The following is a 23389-nucleotide window of genomic DNA, read 5'->3' as shown; positions in this document are numbered from 1 at the left end:
ACATATACTACTTATACTGTACAATGCAAAGCTCTCGTGATCGACCGGAAGTACAAATAACTTCTTCGGGTAGTTTTGGGGAATTTTGGACAAGAACCGAGGAAGTAAAATGAATGCCGAAACTTAGCATCATAGTGTTATGGTTGTTGTTTTTCTTTTAAATTTAAACGTGTATTCAATTGATTGAAATTAAGACTGACAATGTTGAAAAAATATATGGTTGACTAGAGCACCAGTTAAGTATTAATTACAGATACGATTAATTGCCCTGCAAGAAGGCTCGTGGTAGAGATTCTCTTAAACTCGTTAAATACATTTAATATTCACTTACTTATCAGTATCAATATCATCATTGCGAAATTCCAATTGTAATACAAACACATAGTATATCATTCCGATTAAAATTTTACAATAATGATGCACTTTATATGTGTTTGTCGCCTGCGCTTTTAAATGTTTAACTTGCAGTTGTGTTTCAAACGCATAAGCACATTAAAATTGGGTTTCTAGCCGATAAACACAGTGTACTTGTGTTTCAAGAAGAAAAACAAATTGTAGTTGTGTTTCTTAAATTAACTTTTTAAATGTTAGTAAAGTCTCGGTTTACATGCCTGCTAGATGCCTGTTGGCAACATGTCGAGCCCATTTGCAATAATGCCTGTAATGTTTAATAATCTTCACATTGCATATGCTTTACTTTTGACCTAAAGAGTGAACACGACCTATAATTGGTCACATACTTACTTTTGGTTTTAATACATTTTGTGATTAATTATTTAAAAACATAGCATGATGACTAATTCATTTTAGTCAATTCTAAATTTTTTAAATTGCATAATGAAATGTAATGTTTGCTGTCTGTTCGAACTTGATTATGCTCACATTTGACCTTTGGCTTATAGTATACAAGATGTACAATGATAATGATTGTGATACTTGCTACGACCCTTGCTTATGCTCATTGATTCGTGTAAACGCATTAGGTGGGACAGGATGACGTCGATGAATACCGATCGATGCCGAGTAGTGCAGTATGGCAAGCGGTTCGACGCATAATCCCAAGAAACTAGGTTTCTCATGAGAACCTTGATTTTCAGAATGAGAACCTAGGTTCTCGCTTGAAGATTGCACATGGCTTCAAGAACCCAAGTTTTCAAATGAGAACCTAGGTTTTCATTTGAACCTAGGTTCTCATTTGAAAACCTAGGTTCTCATGAGAACCAAGGTTCTCAGAATGAGAACCAAGGTTCCCATGAAAAACATAGTTTCTTGGGATTATGCGTCGAACTGGTTGCCCTATCCATGGTTTTCATTTGGGAACCATAGGTTCTCATGAGGTTCAGGGCGCAGGATCAATGGGGTTCACATATGATTACACACGTGCTGGACAGAATGAAAACACGCCGTTAAGGACTTTATTTGTGCAGATATCTCAAGTTATTGAAATATGTTTTCAAAGTCGTTAGTGCATAAGTTTTTCTTGCAGTGTGGGCCGATATCTTACGATTGAAACAGACATTATTACACATTATCAATAGAGATTAAACTTCTTTTTATTACATTATGATTGCTTACTATATCACATACATACTTGAAATACAAAACTGTACCGTACAGTCGTTTGAGGCCCGAACAAGGGAACTGAACCGAAACTCATTTATGCTGTAACAATGAATTATGTATCGATTGATCTGAATTTGTTTCAATGTTTAGTCCCAAAAAATATTTACAATTAAAGACGTATTTCACAAACAGTTTAATTTTTTATTAACGTGTTCAGACCAATGTCGACCGATTACTTTTCTAATTTCATTTATCAAGAAGTTTCCTCCAAGTTTCGTTGAATATTACTTGGCATTGTCTGAACATTGTTCAAAAAATGTTCTTGGGGAGAAGCATTCACTATTTTACGTCTATTGATTATCATTCTACACATATGCCGTTAGCGTGTGCCAAGCTATGGGAGACAACTGGAGGTTAGTTATGGCAAACGGTTCGACGCATAATCCCAAGAAACTAGGTTTTTCATGAGAACCAAGGTTCTCATGAGAAACTTGGTTATTCATGAAATCCCAAGAAACCAGGTTTTTCATGAGAACCTAGGTTCTCATGAAAACCTAGGTTTTACGTTTTCATGAAGAACTAGGTTTACGAATTCCTAAGAAACCAGTTTTTCATGAGAACCTAGGTTCTCATTTGAACATCTTAGTTTATGATAGACAACCTATGTTCTCATGAGAAACTAGGTTTTAATGAGAACCTAGGCTCTCATGGACACATAGAACTTAGGTTCTCATGAGAAACCAGGTTTTCAAAAGAACCTAGGTTCTCATTCTGAGAACTTAAGTTCTCGTTTGATATCCAAGGTTTTCACAGTAAACTAGGTTCTCGACATTTTTTCGCGTTGTTCTCTCTGATAACCTAGGTTTTCATTAGAACCCAATATTTTATTTGGGAACCATAGTTCTCATGAGAACCTAGCTTCTCACTTTGAGAACCAAGTTTTCATTCTGAGAACCTAGGTTCTCATGATAAATCTAGTTTCTTTGGATTATGTGTCGAACCGCTGGCCATAACTAACCACCAGTGCAGTGCGCGTTAGCCGGCCGATCTGAACCTTATTAACAATGTAAACAAATACTTAATTCAAACATGTGACAAACATTATTGCTTCTTCTTCCTGTTTTTCCGCCTGTATTTCCGCGATGGTGATCTGAAATATTAACTTCACGATGCTATGTTCTTAAAACGTTTTCTAAAAAGAAGGGATGTAGTTGACACTTGATCGTAGTTTAATTTCATCGTTCTCAAAAGTTGTAAATATGTCGCTCTGGTCTCTTTCCTACCATTGAGTAATTAAATGATAATTAAATTGAATGCGCTAATTCTCTTTTATTATTGTTTATTTTAAGTTATTTAATTTCATAGTTTGTTTTGTTTTTTTGGTATGATTAAAGTGCATTGTATATGCTTGTTCAATTAACAAAGGTTTTAACTTGAGTTTATTTTAACAGCGATGAAATAAAATATTTACATATTTGCTTTGTAAACAATTTGATACCAAGGGTTTATTGAATAAATATACCAAAAATATGATTTACTTCAGTGATCTGAATCGTTTGAGAACCTTTCACGTTTATTATTTGGATTATTTGGATTTTATTTAAATTATGGCGTGTCACTCTAATTTCGAGGTTCTTATTTTTGGCGCACGCGTATTCAATTATGTTGTCATCTGGTCACATTGTTGCATAACACATACTGTCGTAGGTTCTTTTGACCTAGCATGTAAACCGATCTTTTTTATAAAAACGACAACTCTCGGGATTTTGGTAAATACTTTTTTGTTATGTATTTTCTGAGGTTTTCCTCGAATAACAAATGTTTCTTTGAAGTAAGTTGCATTTCATTAAATGAAGTCATTATTATTATCATTATTATACCAAATTTATATATCGACCTTTTCATGCAAAAATGCACATTCAAAGTCGCTTTACATTAGAACATTTGACGTATCGCAGAAACGAATACATTTTGCAACACTTTTCCAAAAGAAATCGATCAAAACTACTCAATTTGTATATCTATAAGACAATTAATGAAACAATAAAATCTAAAACGTATGCTTTAAGTACTACGTAAAAACATGCACAGTAACCGTAGATTAAAAAGATCAGCAAGACGCTATAAAAACTACTCAATGTGTATAGCTATAAGACAATTAACGAAACAAGAAAATCCAAAACTTACACTATAAGTACTTCGTAAAAAACCATTCACAGTAATCATAGACTAGAAATATCAGCAATACACTATATTTTCGGCATGATCACTAGGTGAATTTCTAATTCTTATTTGAATTTATTTCAGCTTATATGTAGATATCTGGTTTCGATTATGTTAGGGCTATACTATAACCTGATCACAATGTGATATCGTTATTCTAACAGAAATCTATTCCAGACGTTTGGTAGTCAGTAAATGAGTCATACATTGCTATTTATCGATTTAATGTTTTGTTTTAACTATATATTTGAATGTTATGTATAAGTATGTATTATTAGCCATACAATTGATGCACAACTTACAAGTAACACGGATTTTGTATAATTAAGAAAATATGAATTTGTCAAATCACACGTGTAAAACCACAAGTTCCCAAACCCCAAAGGAATAAGTATACTACCTTTAAAAATGTTTAATTGCAGATCATGTTGATCGAAATGTTATGTAATGAATTGAATAAACCACTGCTTAGGTTACATACGATTGGAGGAAGAGGTGAGTTTTCAGTACCTTTTGAAAGAATTCATTGTTGAAGAACCTCGAATGTTTGATGGAAGTGAGTTTCATAGTTTGGGAGCAGTGTACATGAAACTTCGCTCCCCGTATGATACGGATTGAATCTTAGTTGGAATCACTAATGAAGTCGCTTCGTTCTTGGATCTTAAGTTTCGCCTTGGTACGTAGACTTCAAGAAGTTTTTTTCCAGATATACAGGCGACTGTCCATTCAAGGCTTTGAACGCATTGGTAAGTATTTTGAAGTGAATTATTTTTTTCTACAGTGAGCCAGTGTTATTTCTTTAGGATCGTTGTTATATGACTATAGCGGGATGTTCTTGTGATAACACGCGCCGCAGTGTTTGAACATGTTTTAGTTTCTTGATAGCTGATTTTTGTGTTCCATTCAGCAGTACATTGCAATAGTCCAGCGTGGCCTATGGTGTAAAATATTGCCTGATGTGACCTATTTACCTGATTTGACCGAAACATGTTCTATTTATAGCATTAATATCCTGTTTCATGTTCATTTTTGAATCAAACCAAGCACCGAGATTTCAAACGAATTGCGGTGGTTTAATTGTCGAGTCCCCTACTTTAACAATTAACCCGTCTACGTATTTCGCGTTGCTTTGACTTAAAAATACTATGAACTCGAATTTGTCGGTGTTAAGTTATGTACTATTATGAATCATTTTCCATTCACCGCTTCATTCAGGTGAGTCCAGTGATTTGAAGGCCATGTGTCTGGTAGTCAATAAGCAATGCTGTATTACATGCAAGCGATAGGCACTTATGCAGTGATGTATCAGTTCTTAACAAGAAAGGTCTTTTAAAAAGTATTGATGTTAATTTTTTTTAGTTAACAACGAACGTCAATAACATTAAAAATTCATAATACATACAGTCGCGAATGTTTTTTTCCTGAACAACTCTTAGACTCATTACAGCCGCATACATTAAATGAGTGCGATGATAGTTTACAATCTTATCTCGGAGACACTTCTTAGAATGTAAACCCCCAGCGAAGACAAGTATTCTCGAAAACAAGCAAACTAATAAAAACATATTGTGTGTCACTCTGTTTATTACCCCAGATAATAATTAAAAAATGGTTCGGTGAATCAACAAGTACTCGTGCATAACAATGAAAGCCTATTAAAACATGATACATCGGTATATGTCCTCTATGTCGCATTTTGCCATGTTTGAAATATGGAGTTTAATTTGCAAATGAATATTTTACATTTTATACGTTTCGCTTAAAACAAAAAATATATATATTATGTTCAAACATGCAGTAAACTTTATTTAAATGTTTGATCTTCCACAATATTACCGTCAAAAAGTACAACGCTGATATCGACACGTTTACTCGTCGATATTATAAACCACCGCACCTACCTAATTCAGGGGAGATAAGTTTTTTGTATATTCCCGAAAACCGACCCCACTGTAGGTTGCCAAAATACGCGTCAATTACTCGTTGAAAACGTACTTTTAGCAAATAAAAAGTACATGGATTTAATAGAACGATGAACAAACTTGAAGAATTTGACCAACATATTTCGCGATCGCGTTGATTTCTTTGCCGATTTTTTATGGTAAGTTTTCATTTTAAATTATTATTTGTTTTATTAATAATTCTAAGTATTTAATGGTGTTATTTAGTAGAAAAATGAAAACTTTACATAATAAATAAAAAAGAAATATTTTGCGCGTACATGTTATGTTTGTTATTTTATCATTACCTGGTAAAATACAACAAGGGAGGTAACTGTTACATTGTAAACAAACAACAACAACAACTTGGCTGTAACACTTGAGAAGTATATTGGTTTGTTTAATAATATAATTATAATACTAACACCTGTGTATGTTTTTATTTATTTATTTGAACAAATTGAACTTGTTTTTGTGTAAACATTAAGGATAACAATCGAATGTAGCTGTTTAATTTATGAAACAAAATTTTACGATTTGTACCAAACTTCATTCGTACCAAATTTCATTTATTTTACATAATTATGGAAAATACATTGATACAGATAGTCTTACCCATTGATTAAAATTGTGTATATTTTATAGATTACACAGTCACTAATGAACTATGAGTTAAGAACTGTATGAGTATGATTCTGAAGGAACTGATGGCAGTGATGCAGTTATAGAGGTACAGACACTGGCAAGCAAGGGGAAAGCAAGGGTTATTTGAGAAAATCGTTTTATAAATAGTTTAACAATTTGTATAAGTGCTATGTTTTAAAAGCAATACAATTTATGTAATATATATTTTTGGAAGGTATAATTATTTTATATTCTTTAAAAGATATAAGATTATTAATTTAATTAAATGAGCAAATGCGATATCGATTTGATCATAACATTAATACATAAATATGGCATATTTTCGATGAAAGGAAATTATTTAACGCATTGACTTGTTTTCGTTTGACATGAAACAATAACTTGTTTGTATATTAAATAAAATATCATACACATTTTCATACTGTTTTACGTAACTATATACAATGTACAACTAATAACTATAAATAAATACATGTGTTTTAATACATTTATTACAATGTTATAATACTTTTTAAAATTAAGATTTCAGATTCGGACGAAACTTTGCCGCCATCTGACAAACAAACACAGCCACCTCTGGAGGAATGTGGTCAGGAAGTTGAATGGTCCCAGTCACCTTAGGATATTTTGTAAGTCATGGTGAAGGTAAGCATGTGTCAAGTGATATTTAACAGGACTACATTTTTATGCCCCCAAAGGTGGGCATCTAGTGATTGCATTTCCGTCTGTATGTCCGTCTGTCCGTCATATTTTTTCAAATGTCTGTGCTTTGAGGTTATATGTTACTTTTTACATAGAATGTCAATGGAGAAGGAGTATCAGATTGCAGATTGTAAGCCATCATCCAAGTTATAAGACTACATCAATGTTCACTTCATTTTCATCAACACACAGCAATAATATCAGTATTGTGGTCTCATTGGAGCAATTAAGCACTGAAATGGATAAACATTTTTCACATTCACATGGTATAAATGCCTTTTTCATTCTTTCTAACTATCATCAGCAAACGTTAAACTAACAGTTCAATTTACTAAATAATGCAAAATAAGGTTATGGTTGTTTTTCAATGTCATTGTTTACAAAAACATATATTTGGTAATCATATAGTATTGCTTATACATATTTCATCTCTATCATTATCCCCACGTTTTTCGGAGAAAAAGTGGAGATATTGTGATGATGTGCGTCTGTCCGTCTGTCTGTCTGTCCATCCTGGCCACCTGCTCCTCCTACACTATTAGCACTAAACCTTCAAACTTACATAAATGGTAGCTATGAGCATATGTGCGACAGTGATAGTGACGAAAGTTTGATCTGACCCCTGGGTCAAAAGTTATGGGGGTTGGGGCGGGGCCGGGTCAGAGATTTTCACTCATTTTTTTATGTTATTTTACAAAAACTTCTTCATTTCTGCACCGATTTACTTCAAATTGATACTGAGCCTCTTTTATGACAATACGGTAAATCTCAACTGTGCGTTGCCCCTTTACCAACCCTGGGGCGCCCCGGCCACATAGGCCACGCCCACCAAAAATTGCCTATTACTATAATTTCTTCATTTCTACACCGATTCATTTCAAATTGATACTAATCCTCTCTTATGACAATACGGTCAATCTCAGCTATGCATGGCCCCATTACCAACCCTAGGGAACCCCGCCCACATAGGCCACGCCCACATAGACCACGCCCACCCAAAATTGCCTTTTACTATAATTTCTTCATTTCTACACCGATTCACTTCAAATTAATACTGAACCTCTCTTATGACGATACGATCAAGCTCAGCTATGCATGGCCCCATTACCAACCCTGGCCCCGCCCACATAGGCTATGCCCACATAGGCCACGCCCACCTAAAATTGCCTTTTGCTATAATTTCTTAATTTCTACACCGATTCACTTCAAATTGATACTGAACCTCTCTTGTGACAATACAGTTAATCTTAACTTTGCATGGCCCCATTACCAACCCTGGGGCGCCCCGCCCACATAGGCCACGTCCACCCAAAATTGTCTTTTACTATAATTTCTTCATTTCTACACCGATTCACTTCAAATTGATACTTAACCTCTTTTATGACAATACAGTCAATCTAAACTATGCATGGTCCCATTACCAACCCTGGGGCGTCCCGGCCACATAAGCCATGCCCACCCACAATTGCCTTTTACTATAATTTCTTCATTTCTACACCGATTCTCTTCAAATTGATACTGAACCTCTCTTGTGATAATACGGTCAATCTCAACTATGTATGGCCCCATTACCAACCCTGGGGTGCTACGCCTATAATAGGCCACACCCACCAAAAATTGTCTTTATCCCCACGCTTTTTGAAAAGCGTGGGGATATTGTGGTTTACTCCGCCATCCGTCTGTCCGTCCTGGCCACAATATCCTCCTACGCTATTAGCACTAGAACCTTGAAACTAACACACATGGTAGCTATGAGCAAATGAGCGACCCTGCACTATTTGGAATTTTGATCTGAACCCTGGATCAAAAGTTATGGGGGTTGGAGTGGGGCCGGGTCAGAGATTTTTACTCATTTTTTAATGTTATTTTACTATAATTTCTTCATTTCTACACCGATTGTCTTCAAATTCATACTGAACCTCTCTAATGACAATACGGTCAATCTCAACTATGCATGGTCCCATTACCAACCCTGGGGCGCCCCGCCCACATAGAGCACCCACCCAAAATTGCCTACTTCTATTATTTCTTCATTTCTACACCGATTCACTTCAAATTGAAACTGAACCTCTCTTATGACAATATGGTCAATCTCCGCTATGCATGGCCCCATTACCAACTCTGAAGCGCCCCGCCCACATAGGCCACGCCCACCCAACATTGCCTTTTATTATGACTTCTTCATTTCTCCACCGATTCACTTCAAATTGATACTGAACCTCTCTTATGACAATACGGTTAATCTCAACTATGTATGGCCCCATTACCAACCCTGGTGCGCCCCGACCACTTAGGCCACGCCCACCCAAAATTGCCTTTAACTATAATTTCTACACCGATTCACTTCAAATTGATATTGAACCTCTCTTATTACAATACAGTCAATCTCAACTATGCATGGCCCCATTACCAACCCTGGGGCGCCCCGCTCACATTGGCCACGCCCACCCAAAATTGCCTTTTACTATAATTTCTTCATTTCTACACCTATTCACTTCTAATTGATACTGAACTTCTCATATGACAATACGGTCAATCTTAACTATGCATGGCCTCATTACCAACCCTGGGGCGCCCCTGTGTCAAACATGCGGCGTGGGGATACGCGTCGGCCTCTGCCGCGCCATTTCTAGTTGCATTTAAATTGTATTAAAATGAATCTAAACGTATTGAATGTTTATTTCCTTTTCAATATTTGTCATCATAATTAATGCAGCAGTACTGTGGGATAAAGTAAAGCCATTTATTATTTATTTTTTATCTTTATTTCAGGATTATTATTTTTATATTCCATCCTATGGTGATCGGAGACTAAGAAAATAATGTAGACAAATGAGGTATTATTGATATTTTTAGTGTATATTATTTACATTAGTATGTTCACAGTCCCAATTTTCGAATTATGTACACAATATTATTATTTTAACAAAATATTATATGAGCCTAAATCTGGGAAAATGAGCTTTATGCATAAAGTGTCCTCCCAGATTAGCCTGTTTATAAAGTGTCCTCCCAGATTAGCCTGCGCATAAATTGTCCTCCCAGGTTAGCCTGTGCATAAAGTGTTCTCCCAGATTAACCTGTGCATTAAGTGTTCTCCCAGATTAGCCTGTGCATAAAGTGTCCTCCCGGATTAGCCTTTGCATAAAGTGTCCTCCCAGATTAACCTGTGGAGTCCGCAAAGGCTCATTAGGCACGACAATTTCTACCTAAAATTGATTTTGTTAAGGGTAGAGATCTTTAAACAAAAATACAATAAAAGCGGAAAGCGTCTTCCCTGATTAGCATGTGCTATTTATTGTACATAAATAACCATTTGAAAAAATGGTTTGCAAATAAAATGTCATATAAATGAACTTTCATGTCATGAAATTACATTGTGCAGGTATAATAAATTAAATACTCATTACACAAGTATGCACTTGAAATTATATTATTACATTATATTTTCTTAATGAGGTTTTTTTTTGCAAAAAATACACAGTATTTTACTTTATTATCATAAAAAATGTGCATTTCAATTCATTACATTGTGCAATCCAGGAGGGGGAAGTTCTAAATAACTCGTATACAGCACTGTTGCAGCCAACCGGGTTTCCTAATCTGTGTGAAATGTGTAATATATGTAAAATATGTTAATGCAATCTTTAATTCTGTCATATAAACAAAAATATAAAACTTTTTAATGTGGGGTTATATTTTCTTTCTAAAATGTATATCCATTTATTACCTCCCCTGAACTTTGCAATTTTTATCCTATATTTAAACATTAACTCTTTTACATACAGGGTACACAGTGTATATTTTCTGATTAGTATTCACACTTATAATTGAAGAAAATGTATAATTTGCCATTGATTATGGTGACATTAAAAATATGTGGTGGTTGTTAGACCGTCACCGTCACTAACTTAGTCTATATGCAGAAACAATCATGTGTTTACGTGCCGTATTAACAAAACAAAAGAAACAGTGTAAATAGTGGGGATCCCCCAAACGCGTATATTGTTTGTGCTATACTACACAACAATGAATACACAGTTTTTTAGATTATAATTTAACACCGTAAGATAAGACAGAACGATGTCTATTTTGGGTAGTTAAGATATGTTTAACAAATGCAAAAATTGCAAATATATATTCTGGCATAGTGGCGGGAAATTTCTTCAACATTTCATTGGATTCAGTAAAGGTTAATTATGGTGAAAACCTGGGGACGACAGCTTTGCCGAAAGGAAAAAAACGCAGGAGACGAACACTTCATACCGCTGCTTTTTGAAAACTATTTCCGTTTCGAAGTTTTGACGCAGGATCGTTGATTACGAACATACTCTTTAATTTTTAGAAACATTAACACTTTTCTATTCATTATATGTTAAATTGTATATTTGTTTGCGATCGCTTTCATTTATTGCGTCTGGTGCAATGCTACCAGGTGGATTATTTATATTAAGAACGAACCACCTCAATCTTGTAGCAGGTAATTTTAGCGCTTAACTGATGATGTACTTGTTCGCAAAAGTTACTTGTGAACTATCATAGACTCGTCATAAACACATTGTGTATATATCCACGCGAATCAACTTGTCAAGCATGCAAATACATGTAAATATATTAAAAATAATTTAGTGTTTGCTCGTAAAACGGTTACTTTCTAAAGAAAAAACCTTTCCTACCTATGAACACGCCACTTTAGGTTTCATAACACATCTAAACACAGCTCAACATTGAATTGTAGTAACATTTTACAGAAATGTTAATCTACTTTGAGCATTTCTTTAAACATGCTCTGTATAGTAACTTTATGGCGTTTAAAATTCACTATATTTTTGTTTTCGTTAACCTGGTTCTTTGTTCGACTTTGAGTTCTTCGAATATTTGAGCATTCAAAGTATCACTTTTTCTGTTTTTGATATGCTTCGGTACACTCAATAAACAAAATTACACGAATGAAAGACTTAAGTTTGTGTTGTGTTGCGTCATCAGAACTGGTGCAAAACACTATTTGATGTATTCTCTTCCTAGAGGTGTGACATCACATGTTTCGTCTTATTTCAATATAAGATTTATAACGACACTCACTGTTCGACGGAAGGTGCATACACTTAGATATAAGTCCGCGGAAGAAGAAAATAGTTCCCTTACAAGCATAAAATCTGTATTAATTCGTATATAAACCATGTTTGGACACAATCACTGTATAATAATAATATTATTATTAATAATGATAATAATAATACTAATAATAATATCAATTTCCAAAAGGTAACATATTGAGCAGCATGTATCATTAAAAACCGTTTAGAAAAACAACTTTATGTAAAACATATCGGTTTAATACAACAAACAATAACAACATGTATACAAATCAAAACAGCCCATTATATAACGAACAGTATAGTATTTAAGTTGATGCACGCATATGCAATTTCACAAAGCACATTTCAAATAAATTGATATAACATAATACCGCTAGATCAGAGACGTTGCATCTTTACCTTAAAGAACATTACGCAGAAGCCGACGGAGAAGCCACAAGAGACGCCGACGGAGACATACGGTGAGAAGTCATGCTCGGACTGTGCGGTGAATATGGATACATGTAATTATGTTATGTGACTATTTAGCCACAAATGTTTGCCGTAATCGATCAGCCCGTCTGAAAATCGTTTCTAAAAGTCTAAATAGGCTAGCGCAATTTGCTTATTTGAAACAAAATACACAGTGTAACATAAAAAAATTTAAGAGCAGTATCGTGCTTAGAAGTTTGATTTACAAGACGCATTGAGCTTTTTAAAGACCAGCGTCATTCGAAAATGAATCTTATGACATATGATGCAAGCGTAACTGCTGCGTTGTTATAGACCATCATGCGCATTTTGTTCAGGAGATCCCTTATGAGACTGTGGTGCCTTGCGTGATTTTATAGTGGAATGCTTCGGTCCTTACACGACTTCGCTTGCCGAAACGTTATTAGACCCATTTTAGAATGACGCTGGTCTGAACGTGAAATATGAATGTGTAGAAAGAAAACTGCATGTTTATCAAATATTAACAATTTAACATACCATATCTTTCGATGATGAAGAAATGATATAATAATAAGCCTTTTGAGGACACATTATTCGATAACCCGAAGTATATTGCTTATCTACCAACACTATAGTGTGGTTCGAATATACGAGCATTTATTAACACACCTTTCCTGCTGAAGATATGCGATTAACAAGTGAAATACAACAACAACAATACATTGGTTGTTACAAATTCAAACATGTTTCCCTTTGAAAAAAAATATCAAACATGTTAAGAAAACAACTTGGCGATTAGAGTTCAATGTAATTGTTGAATAAAGAAACTATTTATTTCTCTAAACGAAAACGCGTAAAATCGGGGTTCATGTTTTCTTCAACTCGCTAAATAAAATAAATCTACACTAACTGTATCAATATCAACATCGCTAAATGTCAAATTACAATTCTTAAACAAACACAATAGTATAAAGTTTACGATTTTTTATAGTTAACAATAATCATTAACTTAGAACTAACTGATATCACATTGTCTACTCAAATACATTTATATGATTGTAAACATTAAAATGTTTTAATATTCAATATAAATTACTTATTAGTCGCTGCACACGCTGAACGTGCCAGTTAGCAGCATTGTTTGTACCGTCAAAACGCAACGATTCCTCGTAGTAATAACACGCCCTTGAACAGTCGCCTTCCATTTCATAGCAGTGACCAAGCAAATTGAGCGCTGTCTCAGGATGATGAATGTTGATGTCATTTCTTGGATCAAGTATATACGACTTGAGTACTTCAAGCGCATATAGCTGTTTGGTGCGTTCACCTTGTCCTCCATACGTAAGATACTGTAAATAGTGAAGAAAAGGACAAGCATCTACCTCAGCGTAATCCATCCAATGTTTGGAATGTTGATCTCTCTGTGCAACCTCCTCTTCAGTCATAGCGCGGTTCATTTCAAACCACATTACGTATGGGGCGCAGTGCGCTTCATGTCTAATAAACCTGACACAGAATGAGAATGGCGGTTCTCTGCGTACGTTGTCACAATTATCTGAGATCATGCTAGCGAAAACCTGGAGATCTGTTTCTCCTTCCACTTGTAACATTCCACATAGAGCCTTGACCTTGCAGTGATACCTCTTCTCCACGTCCTCTAACGCTCTAGCTGCCGCGTGAAAATGTCCAAAGCAGTATAGCAAAGAAGCCAACTTTAAATGACTAGAGGCAATATCTGTGTTTAAACAAAATTCAAAACGCCTTATAATTTCGATGAAATTAGGGTTTGGAAGTCGCAAACAGTTAGATGATTGCACTGAATTATATACGGCATACAGGTGATTAATAAGGTCGAACGCAACGTTTTTCAAATGTTCATTCGTGAAGCCTTGAACAACAGTGCGTAATGTATTGTATATACCTTGTTGGAATGTCGAATTCGAACTCTGTATTTTATATATTATCTCTGTCAAATTATAAAGTAATGTTTTCAAGTTCCCGAACATTAGCAATAAACTGATACTGTTACGTAAGACTACACCTCCCAGTTCTCCCTCTCCACCTTGTCTGATCCTCCGTATAAAACACGCTTGCAATCGACATCCTAAGTTGTCTATATCAATATGAAATAAATCTTGCAAGCCATTCTTTATTAAGTAGTTAACGTATTTATTTCTCTAAACGAAAACGCGTAAAATCGGGGTTCATGTTTTCTTCAACTCGCTAAATAAAATAAATCTACACTAACTGTATCAATATCAACATCGCTAAATGTCAAATTACAATTCTTAAACAAACACAATAGTATAAATTTTACGATTTTTTATAGTTAACAATAATCATTAACTTGGAACTAACTGATATCACATTGTCTACTCAAATACATTTATATGATTGTAAACATTAAAATGTTTTAATATTCAATATAAATTACTTATTAGTCGCTGCACACGCTGAACGTGCCAGTTAGCAGCATTTTTTGTACCGTCAAAACGCAACGATTCCTCGTAGTAATAACACGCCCTTGAACAGTCGCCTTCCATTTCATAGCAGTGACCAAGCAAATTGAGCGCTGTCTCAGGATGATGAATGTTGATGTCATTTCTTGGATCAAGTATATACGACTTGAGTACTTCAAGCGCATATAGCTGTTTGGTGCGTTCACCTTGTCCTCCATACGTAAGATACTGTAAATAGTGAAGAAAAGGACAAGCATCTACCTCAGCGTAATCCATCCAATGTTTGGAATGTTGATCTCTCTGTGCAACCTCCTCTTCAGTCATAGCGCGGTTCATTTCAAACCACAATACGTATGGGGCGCAGTGCGCTTCATGTCTAATAAACCTGACACAGAATGAGAATGGCGGTTCTCTGCGTACGTTGTCACAATTATCTGAGATCATGCTAGCGAAAACCTGGAGATCTGTTTCTCCTTCCACTTGTAACATTCCACATAGAGCATTGACCTTGCAGTGATACCTCTTCTCCACGTCCTCTAACGCTCTAGCTGCCGCGTGAAAATGTCCAAAGCAGTATAGCAAAGAAGCCAACTTTAAATGATTATAGGCAATATCTGTGTTTAAACAAAATTCAAAACGCCTTATAATTTCGATGAAATTAGGGTTTGGAAGTCGCAAACAGTTAGATGATTGCACTGAATTATATACGGCATACAGGTGATTAATAAGGTCGAACGCAACGTTTTTCAAATGTTCATTCGTGAAGCCTTGAACAGCAGTGCGTAATGTATTGTATATACCTTGTTGGACTGTCGAATTCGAACTCTGTATTTTATATATTATCTCTGTCAAATTATAAAGTAATGTTTTCAAGTTCCCGAACATTAGCAATAAACTGATACTGTTACGTAAGACTACACCTCCCAGTTCTCCCTCTCCACCTTGTCTGATCCTCCGTATAAAACACGCTTGCAATCGACATCCTAAGTTGTCTATATCAATATGAAATAAATCTTGCAAGCCATTCTTTATTAAGTAGTTAACGTATTGTAAAAGAAGTTTCTGTTTCACAATTGACAGTTTTCCATCGAATAAATTCACTCCAGCTATGATATAATGAGGAAGGCACCCCAATCGCAGCCATTTCCTTAATTCTTGTAAGCATAGTAAAAGGAGATACATGATGTTATGTTCCTTCCACAGAGAAGGGTGTGTTCTCTCTATGGTAATGAACATTAACGTTTTGCAATGAAAACTTGTGGTACAATCCCCAACAATTTTACTAAATAAGGATTTTTTAATTAATTTTAGAACTGTGTAACATTTTATTTGTGTCATATTAAAACTAAACATTAGCATTCGTTCAATAAGATTTGGAGACAGTCGCCATTCTTCGCGCTTGTAATCACTATCTGGATGTCCTGCAGGTACCAAGAAACAAGGGGCTTTACGTGCAGCCTTCAGTAATTGGGCAGGCGGCCAGTGTCTTCCTCTACATCTGTCCATCCAGTGCTGTATTTCTGGAAGAGGTTTGCAGACGTGAAATGCCGATACCAAATCCCAGTTGGGATCATTACTCACAGAAGGTCCATTTTTGGTTACCTCTCCGAAATGTGATGCTACCTGCTCTTGTTCCTGTTTCCATCTTTCTGAGCTGAACAGTACTTGCCCGGAATCTTTCCTTACACATCTGTCATCGTCAATAATGGTTACCGCTTCAGGTGTGTATTTGTGTATGCCCTGAAGCAAGTACTGTTGAGGTGGAGTGATGTCGTCACGAAGCATCAGATAATTACACATCCCAATCTTCCAGTCTCTCCAGTCTGTCATGATGTTCGTATCTTTGTGACTTAATAGCAAATCAATATCAGAATTGAGACCGGGAGTTGTGGTGCCTTCAGATTGGCTACCAAAATGAAAATATTCCGCACGTAGTTCCAAACATTGTCCAGCTATCGTCATCATGCGTTCTCTCCGCAAATATGATTTTCTCCGCTCCATTACAGTGCGTTTTCCGGCCCCGATATCATCCAGTACATCTGATATCCGGAAAGATAGTGCAGGGAAGTACTCTGAAATCTGGACGTAAAGCTATTGTGTTTATTATTATTATTTAATCATAATCAGTGTTATAAAAATACATTTACAATAGTTATGTATTATTATTGAAAACACCCATTAATGCATTAATTTTCAATTATATGTTTTTATTTAGTTTACACCAATGTATCATGGTCGTATAGCATTACAATTTACTTGTTACTACTGCGGTCGTGGTTTAGATACAATGAATTGCATGTGTATGATTAACATGGCCTTTTCCACGAATGAACGAATGACTATTTTTTAACTTTGTGTCATTGATGAAAAAGAAAGCAAGAACTGTGTGCATGGATCAATATAACACTACATGATAGCCGTATGTGTAAAATACATGTTTGTTCATGATTAAGAATCATTTAAAATTAACGATATTAAAACGCATTAACAAACACCAAACCATGGGTTGTTTCTCTTTTAGTTTTTTTAAATGTTGATTTCATGAGGTCACTTTCAATAACTAAATACTCTTACAGAAGTACGACAGTCAGGATGGCTGAGAGATTAAACCGAAAAATTCGGAACAAGGACAATAATCTTCTTGATTTAAATTTTTTTGTAAAGGTACCGATTCCATTTTATATCCTTCTTTAGGTTAAATCTGCTTGCAGTTTGTTAATTGTTCACTATCTAAATAATTTCGTTAAAACTATGAGGATAAAGACTTTCATGACGAACTTCGATGATGAAAAAAATCTGTAGACAACCACTATAATTAGTTTTATTAAAAGAATCACTTTTGACATGTTTCGCCTCATTTGAAACACAATACACATATGTTTGTTACATATATTACGTGTCTTATTCCCAAATGTAAACTGATCAAAACGTATCTGATTTAATATCACAACTTAAATGTGTGTCTGTCAGATCGTCCGTAGATAAAATGCCAATACAAATCACGAGATCAACAATTGACACCTAAGCGAAATTATAAAAATTGTATCGATTGCAAATAAATATATTAATGTCTTCATAACCATCCGGGGTTATTTTGTTTGAAAACAAATACCGATAAATACGAAACAGTTACAACGACTCAAGTATAGGAACACGCTTTTGTAATTTATATAAAGTACCAATATTCTTCACGCTCACATTAGTGCATTTGAAACGCTTTAAAGATGTATAATTTATTTATTAATAAAAAACAAACCATCGCGTTATACCGGCAAATTTGTCAAGAGATGTTGATCCCGTCTGCTGTTTGAACACCTCGGTCGATCCACATTGATACAAAACCTCCCAGCACCAAGATTGAGTTTCGAATTGGGAGCACGTACCTTGAATAAAACATATCAGTTTATGTTAAAAAGTAACGAAGTATGAAGAAACATATCAGTATTCTATAAAAGTGATGATGTTTTGTAACCTACGCTCACCACTCAAACCAAGTAATATTATGAAATGTACAGTCCGCCAATACAGTCTGTTCTTTCAAATGGTGTCAGTTAACATAACAATTCCAAATGACAAAGTATATGTTTCTAAATACATTGTTTTTTAATTTTCGAAAAAAAACACGTTGACCGAACGCGGACATATGTAAATGATAGATTTTAATTGTTAATTGCAAGTAAAGTTTCATTGGGCTACATAATTAAAAATTAATGTAATTACTTAACATTTAAAGGGGCCTTTTCACGTTTTGGTAAATTGACAAAATTCAAAAAAGTTGTTTCAGAATCGCAAATTTTCGTTTTAGTTACGATATTTGTGAAGAAATAGTAACAATGAACATTTACCATGCTCTAAAATATCCATTATATGCATCTTTTGAAGATTTGAAAACCTGAAAATAAGCATTGCAACGCGAAACGATTGAATAATTTCTAAAGTTCTGTTGTTGTCGTTATATTTTGTGAAACTACGAGAGATTGCTTATATAAAGTACAAAAAATACGTCCCCTCATAGCATGAGCACGGATGGCCGAGTGGTCTAAGCAAAAGCTTTTAACTCCAGGGGTTCGTACCCTGTCGAGGGTTATTTTTTTGTTGTTTTAATTTAATTTTTATTTTTTTACTGGACATTTTGAAGCCCAATGTTTAAATTTATCAATATAAAACATTTAATGGCAAACTTCAATACATGCCAAAATCTGTGAAAAGGCCCCTTTAAATAACGTGAACACTTTCTTCAAAACACAATGGTCAGAACAAATCGGCTTCGTCCATAATTATGTTGCAAAATAAAATAACATGGTCAACATAAACCGGCTTCGTTCATAGTATGTTGCACAAAAAGTACATGATAATTTACTTCTTTTATAGAAGGAAAAAAAGGCTTCTGTCTTGGAAGCACGTTTGTATGTATCCATCACAAAACACAAACCTTGTTCTGTGTGCCTGTTTCATGAGGCAATGCCGGCATAGACGGTAGACAATTGACCGTCCTGTTGATCGTATCCGGTTCCTTCTCCATTTTGTCCAGCCTGAAGATATGAAGAATGACTTTTTCATATTGTGTCGTTCGAACATTTAATTAAAGCATCGATGGCATTCAAATGAAAAGAAATAGTGTATGTGTTTTTATTTTTAATTTTTCCAGCTGCTAAATGTTTCGCGTGCGTGCTTTAAAGAGCTTAACTGGAAAACATCGACGTATAATTTTATATTAATGCAATTTCATATTAAAATACAGTTTACGCAAACTGAAAATACTCATAAGAAATTGTAAGTTAATCTATTGTGTTCACATTAGAACGCTTTAGAACAACGTTTTCCACATTCGTTACTAATAAATACGAGCTATTTTTTGATAGTGTCATCGATTTTTAATCTTTATTTTTATCAAAGTATGTTCAACTTAAACGAGCGATTCTCTTTCAACAACGGCTAAGTGTCATAACAAGTTATCTCTGTCTCACATACAGTACAGCGATGGAACATTGCAAAAATATAATAGTAAAACTACAAACAACACATGAAACGATATCTCCTATTAAGACCACAATAATCTTAAATGTTCTGTTAACAAGGTTTCACAATAAAACCAGTGAGCCAGTTGTTCACCTATTGTAAGCAAATACCGAACTCGGACTAGTATAGGAACTATTTTTCTTGTCAAGCTTCATAAAGATTGGCCTATAAATGCGGCCATTGGAGTGTTTCCTTGGCAAAGATTAAAGACGAAAGAAGTATCAAAAGAAAACGCAATAAGTACGACAAACGACGGGAAAAGTCAATTACAAAGCCACGCCATGATCACAGATTTATCATTTTAGATAAAAGTGAGAAGAATAAAAAACAAATGATAACTATTTTAGTAAATGTAATATGGTTATGATGGCGATGATGATTACAATGATGTTGGTAAAGCTGTGGTTACGATAATGTTAATCATTGAAATAATGATTAAAGTGATAGCTAGCACGACCTCCCTACGAGCACATAATTAGGAGTTTTAAAAACGCGATGATCTTCAAATCAAAACCGAAACAAATTTATTTATGGTGGACATAGCAATATATCTATGAATTACGTGCAGTCGCAATGGAAATTTAGACTTTCTCTGGTTTTCGATTTATAATAGCCATATAATTGATGTACTCATTGAAGTACTGCTACTACTACTTCTACTACTACTACTACTACTACTACTACTACTACTACAAAAACAAACAAGAGATGTGTTTGTCAGAAACACTATGCCCCCTAATGCGTCGCTTTTTTTTACCTCAGACCTTGAAGGATGACCTTGACCTTTCACCACTCAAAATGTGCGGCTCCATGAGATACACATGCATGCCAAATATCAAGTTGCTATGTTCAATATTTTAAAAGTTATTGCAAAACTTTACTGTAAGGTAAACGTTTTGGTGACAGAATGACAAAATGACGCAATGACAGAAAGAAAGAAAGAAAGAAAGAGAGAAAGACAGGCCAAAAACAATATACCCCCGATCTATCGATCCGGGGGCATAAAAAACAACACAAAAGCACAATTATTTCTACTACTTCTGATACTACTTCAGGCGCAAATGAAGTTCCGGTACATTGGAATCGCGGGTGGGGTAGTTGCGACATTTTTTTAAACTCACGATGCAAATTCACGGCTTTTCCTATCGTTTCCTATGTAAAGCGGAGAGTTTCAAAATACATAGTTTGACCATTTATTTCATTACATAAATGTCAGATATTCGTAAATGGAATTAAAGACATAGGTTTTTGGGACTGAATGATTTTAGACAATTTAAAATTTGATATTGGCTTGGAAAATCAATTTTAATGAATAAATGATGATTATGGTGATGGCGATGGTAATAAAAATGACGGTGATAAAGTTGATGATTGTGCAAAACTAAAAGTCATAAAGACAGACGATATCTACACGTCTATTAATTTTGAATAATTATAAATATGCACCCATATACATGCGATTATATCTCGCTATAAACATGATAAGAATCAACAAACAAAATTTGATTATTAAACATTGTTACATCATATGTACTGATTTAATGCATACTAATATACACCAATTGAAAAATATACATTTACTCAGTTTATATAAGCGTTCAAAACGATTTGATTTACTGTATTGTAAAGGATAACACAATACATTTCTTAATAAACAAATATACAACATGTTGTCTACGTTATGCTGCATGCATCTTAAGAACATTAAATAATTAAAATATATTTACAATAATTAATAACGATTACCTTTCATTGACTTCAGTGTAACTTGACAATCTATGTATACTACAGCGAAATCGAAAGTAATGTATTAAAGATTGTTGCGGGTATTTCCATTGACATAATTCAAACGTCATGAATTTACATTGTAACCATAGTGCAAAGCAATAATCAATTATCGATTCGGTTGGGTTTTACTTTTAGTGCACATGCGTTGCGCGGCCTAAATTCGTGTTACTATATATATTATTTACGAACATAAAATTAAATTTTAATGTACTTGTGTCTTCAACAATTCTTATATGTTCGGCAACCCACATATTTTGGGCACTATGACATTTTTTTAAAACGTGCGTCATTAATCTTTGTTTAGAAAATTGTGTCACATAGATGTTTTTTTGTTCAAAACATCGAATCGTAGATTTTATTTTGAAAAACACATCAAGGTTAACAATTCGCAAAATTTGTTAATGGCAAGTATTATATTTCAGTTTTAAACAGTATGCTGGCGTTTATTTGTTCATCAGACTATTAATTAAATGATTTATATCAAAATTACTTCAAACGTTTCACGGTTTCCTATAAAAATGATAACTGATGATTGGTAGGAAATATATGAATAAATCAGTGTTGCTAAGGTGCCTTCCTAGATTTGGCCTGTTACTAAGGAAATACCCGATAGGCAAATTATCTTTCCTTTATATTGCTGTAAGGACATACGATGTGTAATAAAATGTCTCACATGTGTGGCAAGCTTTTGTCAATTTGTGGCCGAATATACCGGAAAAGAGGCTACTATGTATAGCGCTCTTTCAAACTGTAGATAATCTGTTAACATATTATCGGTCTGTAGAGCTTTTAAATATTTTAAACGAATGACAGTTTGTTATCATATATATTATATTGTTTGGGAAAAAAACATTGCATTGTAACGTACATTCATCTGTATCGATCAAATCCCAGTTATAGCGCTTTTTCAAACTGTAATAATATTTCATCCGTCTTTACACCTTTTACATAATTGTAAAACGAGCTATATTTTTTTTATCAAACTGAAACAATAAGCCATCTCTACGCACTTTTCGATTGCTTGTAAGTTTTATATAAACACATATATAAATCTAAACACAATAAATCAGGTAACTTTACCTTTAACATGGATTAATAACACTGTTCCACTTTTCAAGCCTATATTTTATGTTTGAAATCTTAAAATCGAAAACAAATCTCAATTAACTTTATGTATACTGTTGTCCTAAAACATCCAATTGTTTTCAAATCCACTTAAAAACGCACACAGCCAGATCCATTATGTGTGCGATGCGTTATCTCTGCTTGTTTAAGGTTTTACCCACACATGAATAGAATCGTTCGTTGCAATATTGATTAACTGAGACAAGCTAAACGTTTTAAATTTCACAAACTATTAATAGAATCGTTGGTTGCAATATTGATTAACTGAGACAAGCTTAACGTTTTAAATTTCAAAAACTATGTTTCCGAGCTTATTTTTAAAAACTTATTTCGAGTACAAAACAGGATTACTTTTCTTCCTTTTCCTTAAAAGATTTGGTCGACAGGAATGCTT

The 23389-nt window shown here is 34.4% G+C and overlaps 1 protein-coding gene and 1 long non-coding RNA gene across 5 annotated transcripts; one reads left to right on the top strand and one right to left on the bottom strand.

Moving 5' to 3' along the window:
• Positions 1–6363: 6363 nt before the first annotated feature.
• LOC127868136 (uncharacterized) lies at positions 6364–9910 on the top strand. The gene is made up of 3 exons (XR_008043895.1): positions 6364–6456; positions 6894–7000; positions 9846–9910. It is a non-coding gene; the product is annotated as an uncharacterized LOC127868136 (long non-coding RNA).
• Positions 9911–12457: 2547 nt separating this feature from the next.
• LOC127864499 (uncharacterized) lies at positions 12458–23302 on the bottom strand. 4 transcript variants are annotated; one of them, XM_052404138.1, is made up of 4 exons: positions 22951–23302; positions 19496–19595; positions 18333–18446; positions 12458–17142 (listed from the first exon to the last, which is right to left on the bottom strand). In XM_052404138.1, exons 2-4 carry the CDS (start codon positions 19583–19585, stop codon positions 15025–15027), a joined length of 2322 nt encoding a protein of 773 aa, XP_052260098.1. In that variant the 5' UTR covers positions 19586–19595; positions 22951–23302; the 3' UTR covers positions 12458–15024. The 4 variants fall into 4 exon arrangements, with proteins under 4 accessions (XP_052260098.1, XP_052260099.1, XP_052260096.1 ...); XM_052404139.1 differs by lacking the exon at positions 22951–23302 and adding an exon at positions 21829–22916; XM_052404136.1 differs by lacking the exon at positions 22951–23302 and adding an exon at positions 21829–22911.
• Between the last annotated feature and the right edge of the window lie 87 nt (positions 23303–23389).

Source organism: Dreissena polymorpha, chromosome 1 (genome assembly GCF_020536995.1).
Source record: "Dreissena polymorpha isolate Duluth1 chromosome 1, UMN_Dpol_1.0, whole genome shotgun sequence".
NCBI classification, from domain to species: domain Eukaryota; kingdom Metazoa; phylum Mollusca; class Bivalvia; order Myida; family Dreissenidae; genus Dreissena; species Dreissena polymorpha.
This window is presented reverse-complemented; position numbering and strand designations above follow the sequence as displayed.

What these genes read in the sequence shown, in the direction of transcription:
- LOC127864499 (XM_052404136.1), bottom strand. Translation starts at nt 21,938, where the DNA reads ATGACGTTTGAATTATGTCAATGGAAATACCCGCAACAATCTTTAATA. An exon ending in TACACTGAAGTCAATGAAAG is followed by an intron (nt 19,596 to 21,828) that starts GTAATCGTTATT and finishes TCATATCTTCAG; the next exon opens with GCTGGACAAAATGGAGAAGG. An exon ending in ATCTCTTGACAAATTTGCCG is followed by an intron (nt 17,143 to 18,332) that starts GTATAACGCGAT and finishes CTTTACGTCCAG; the next exon opens with ATTTCAGAGTACTTCCCTGC.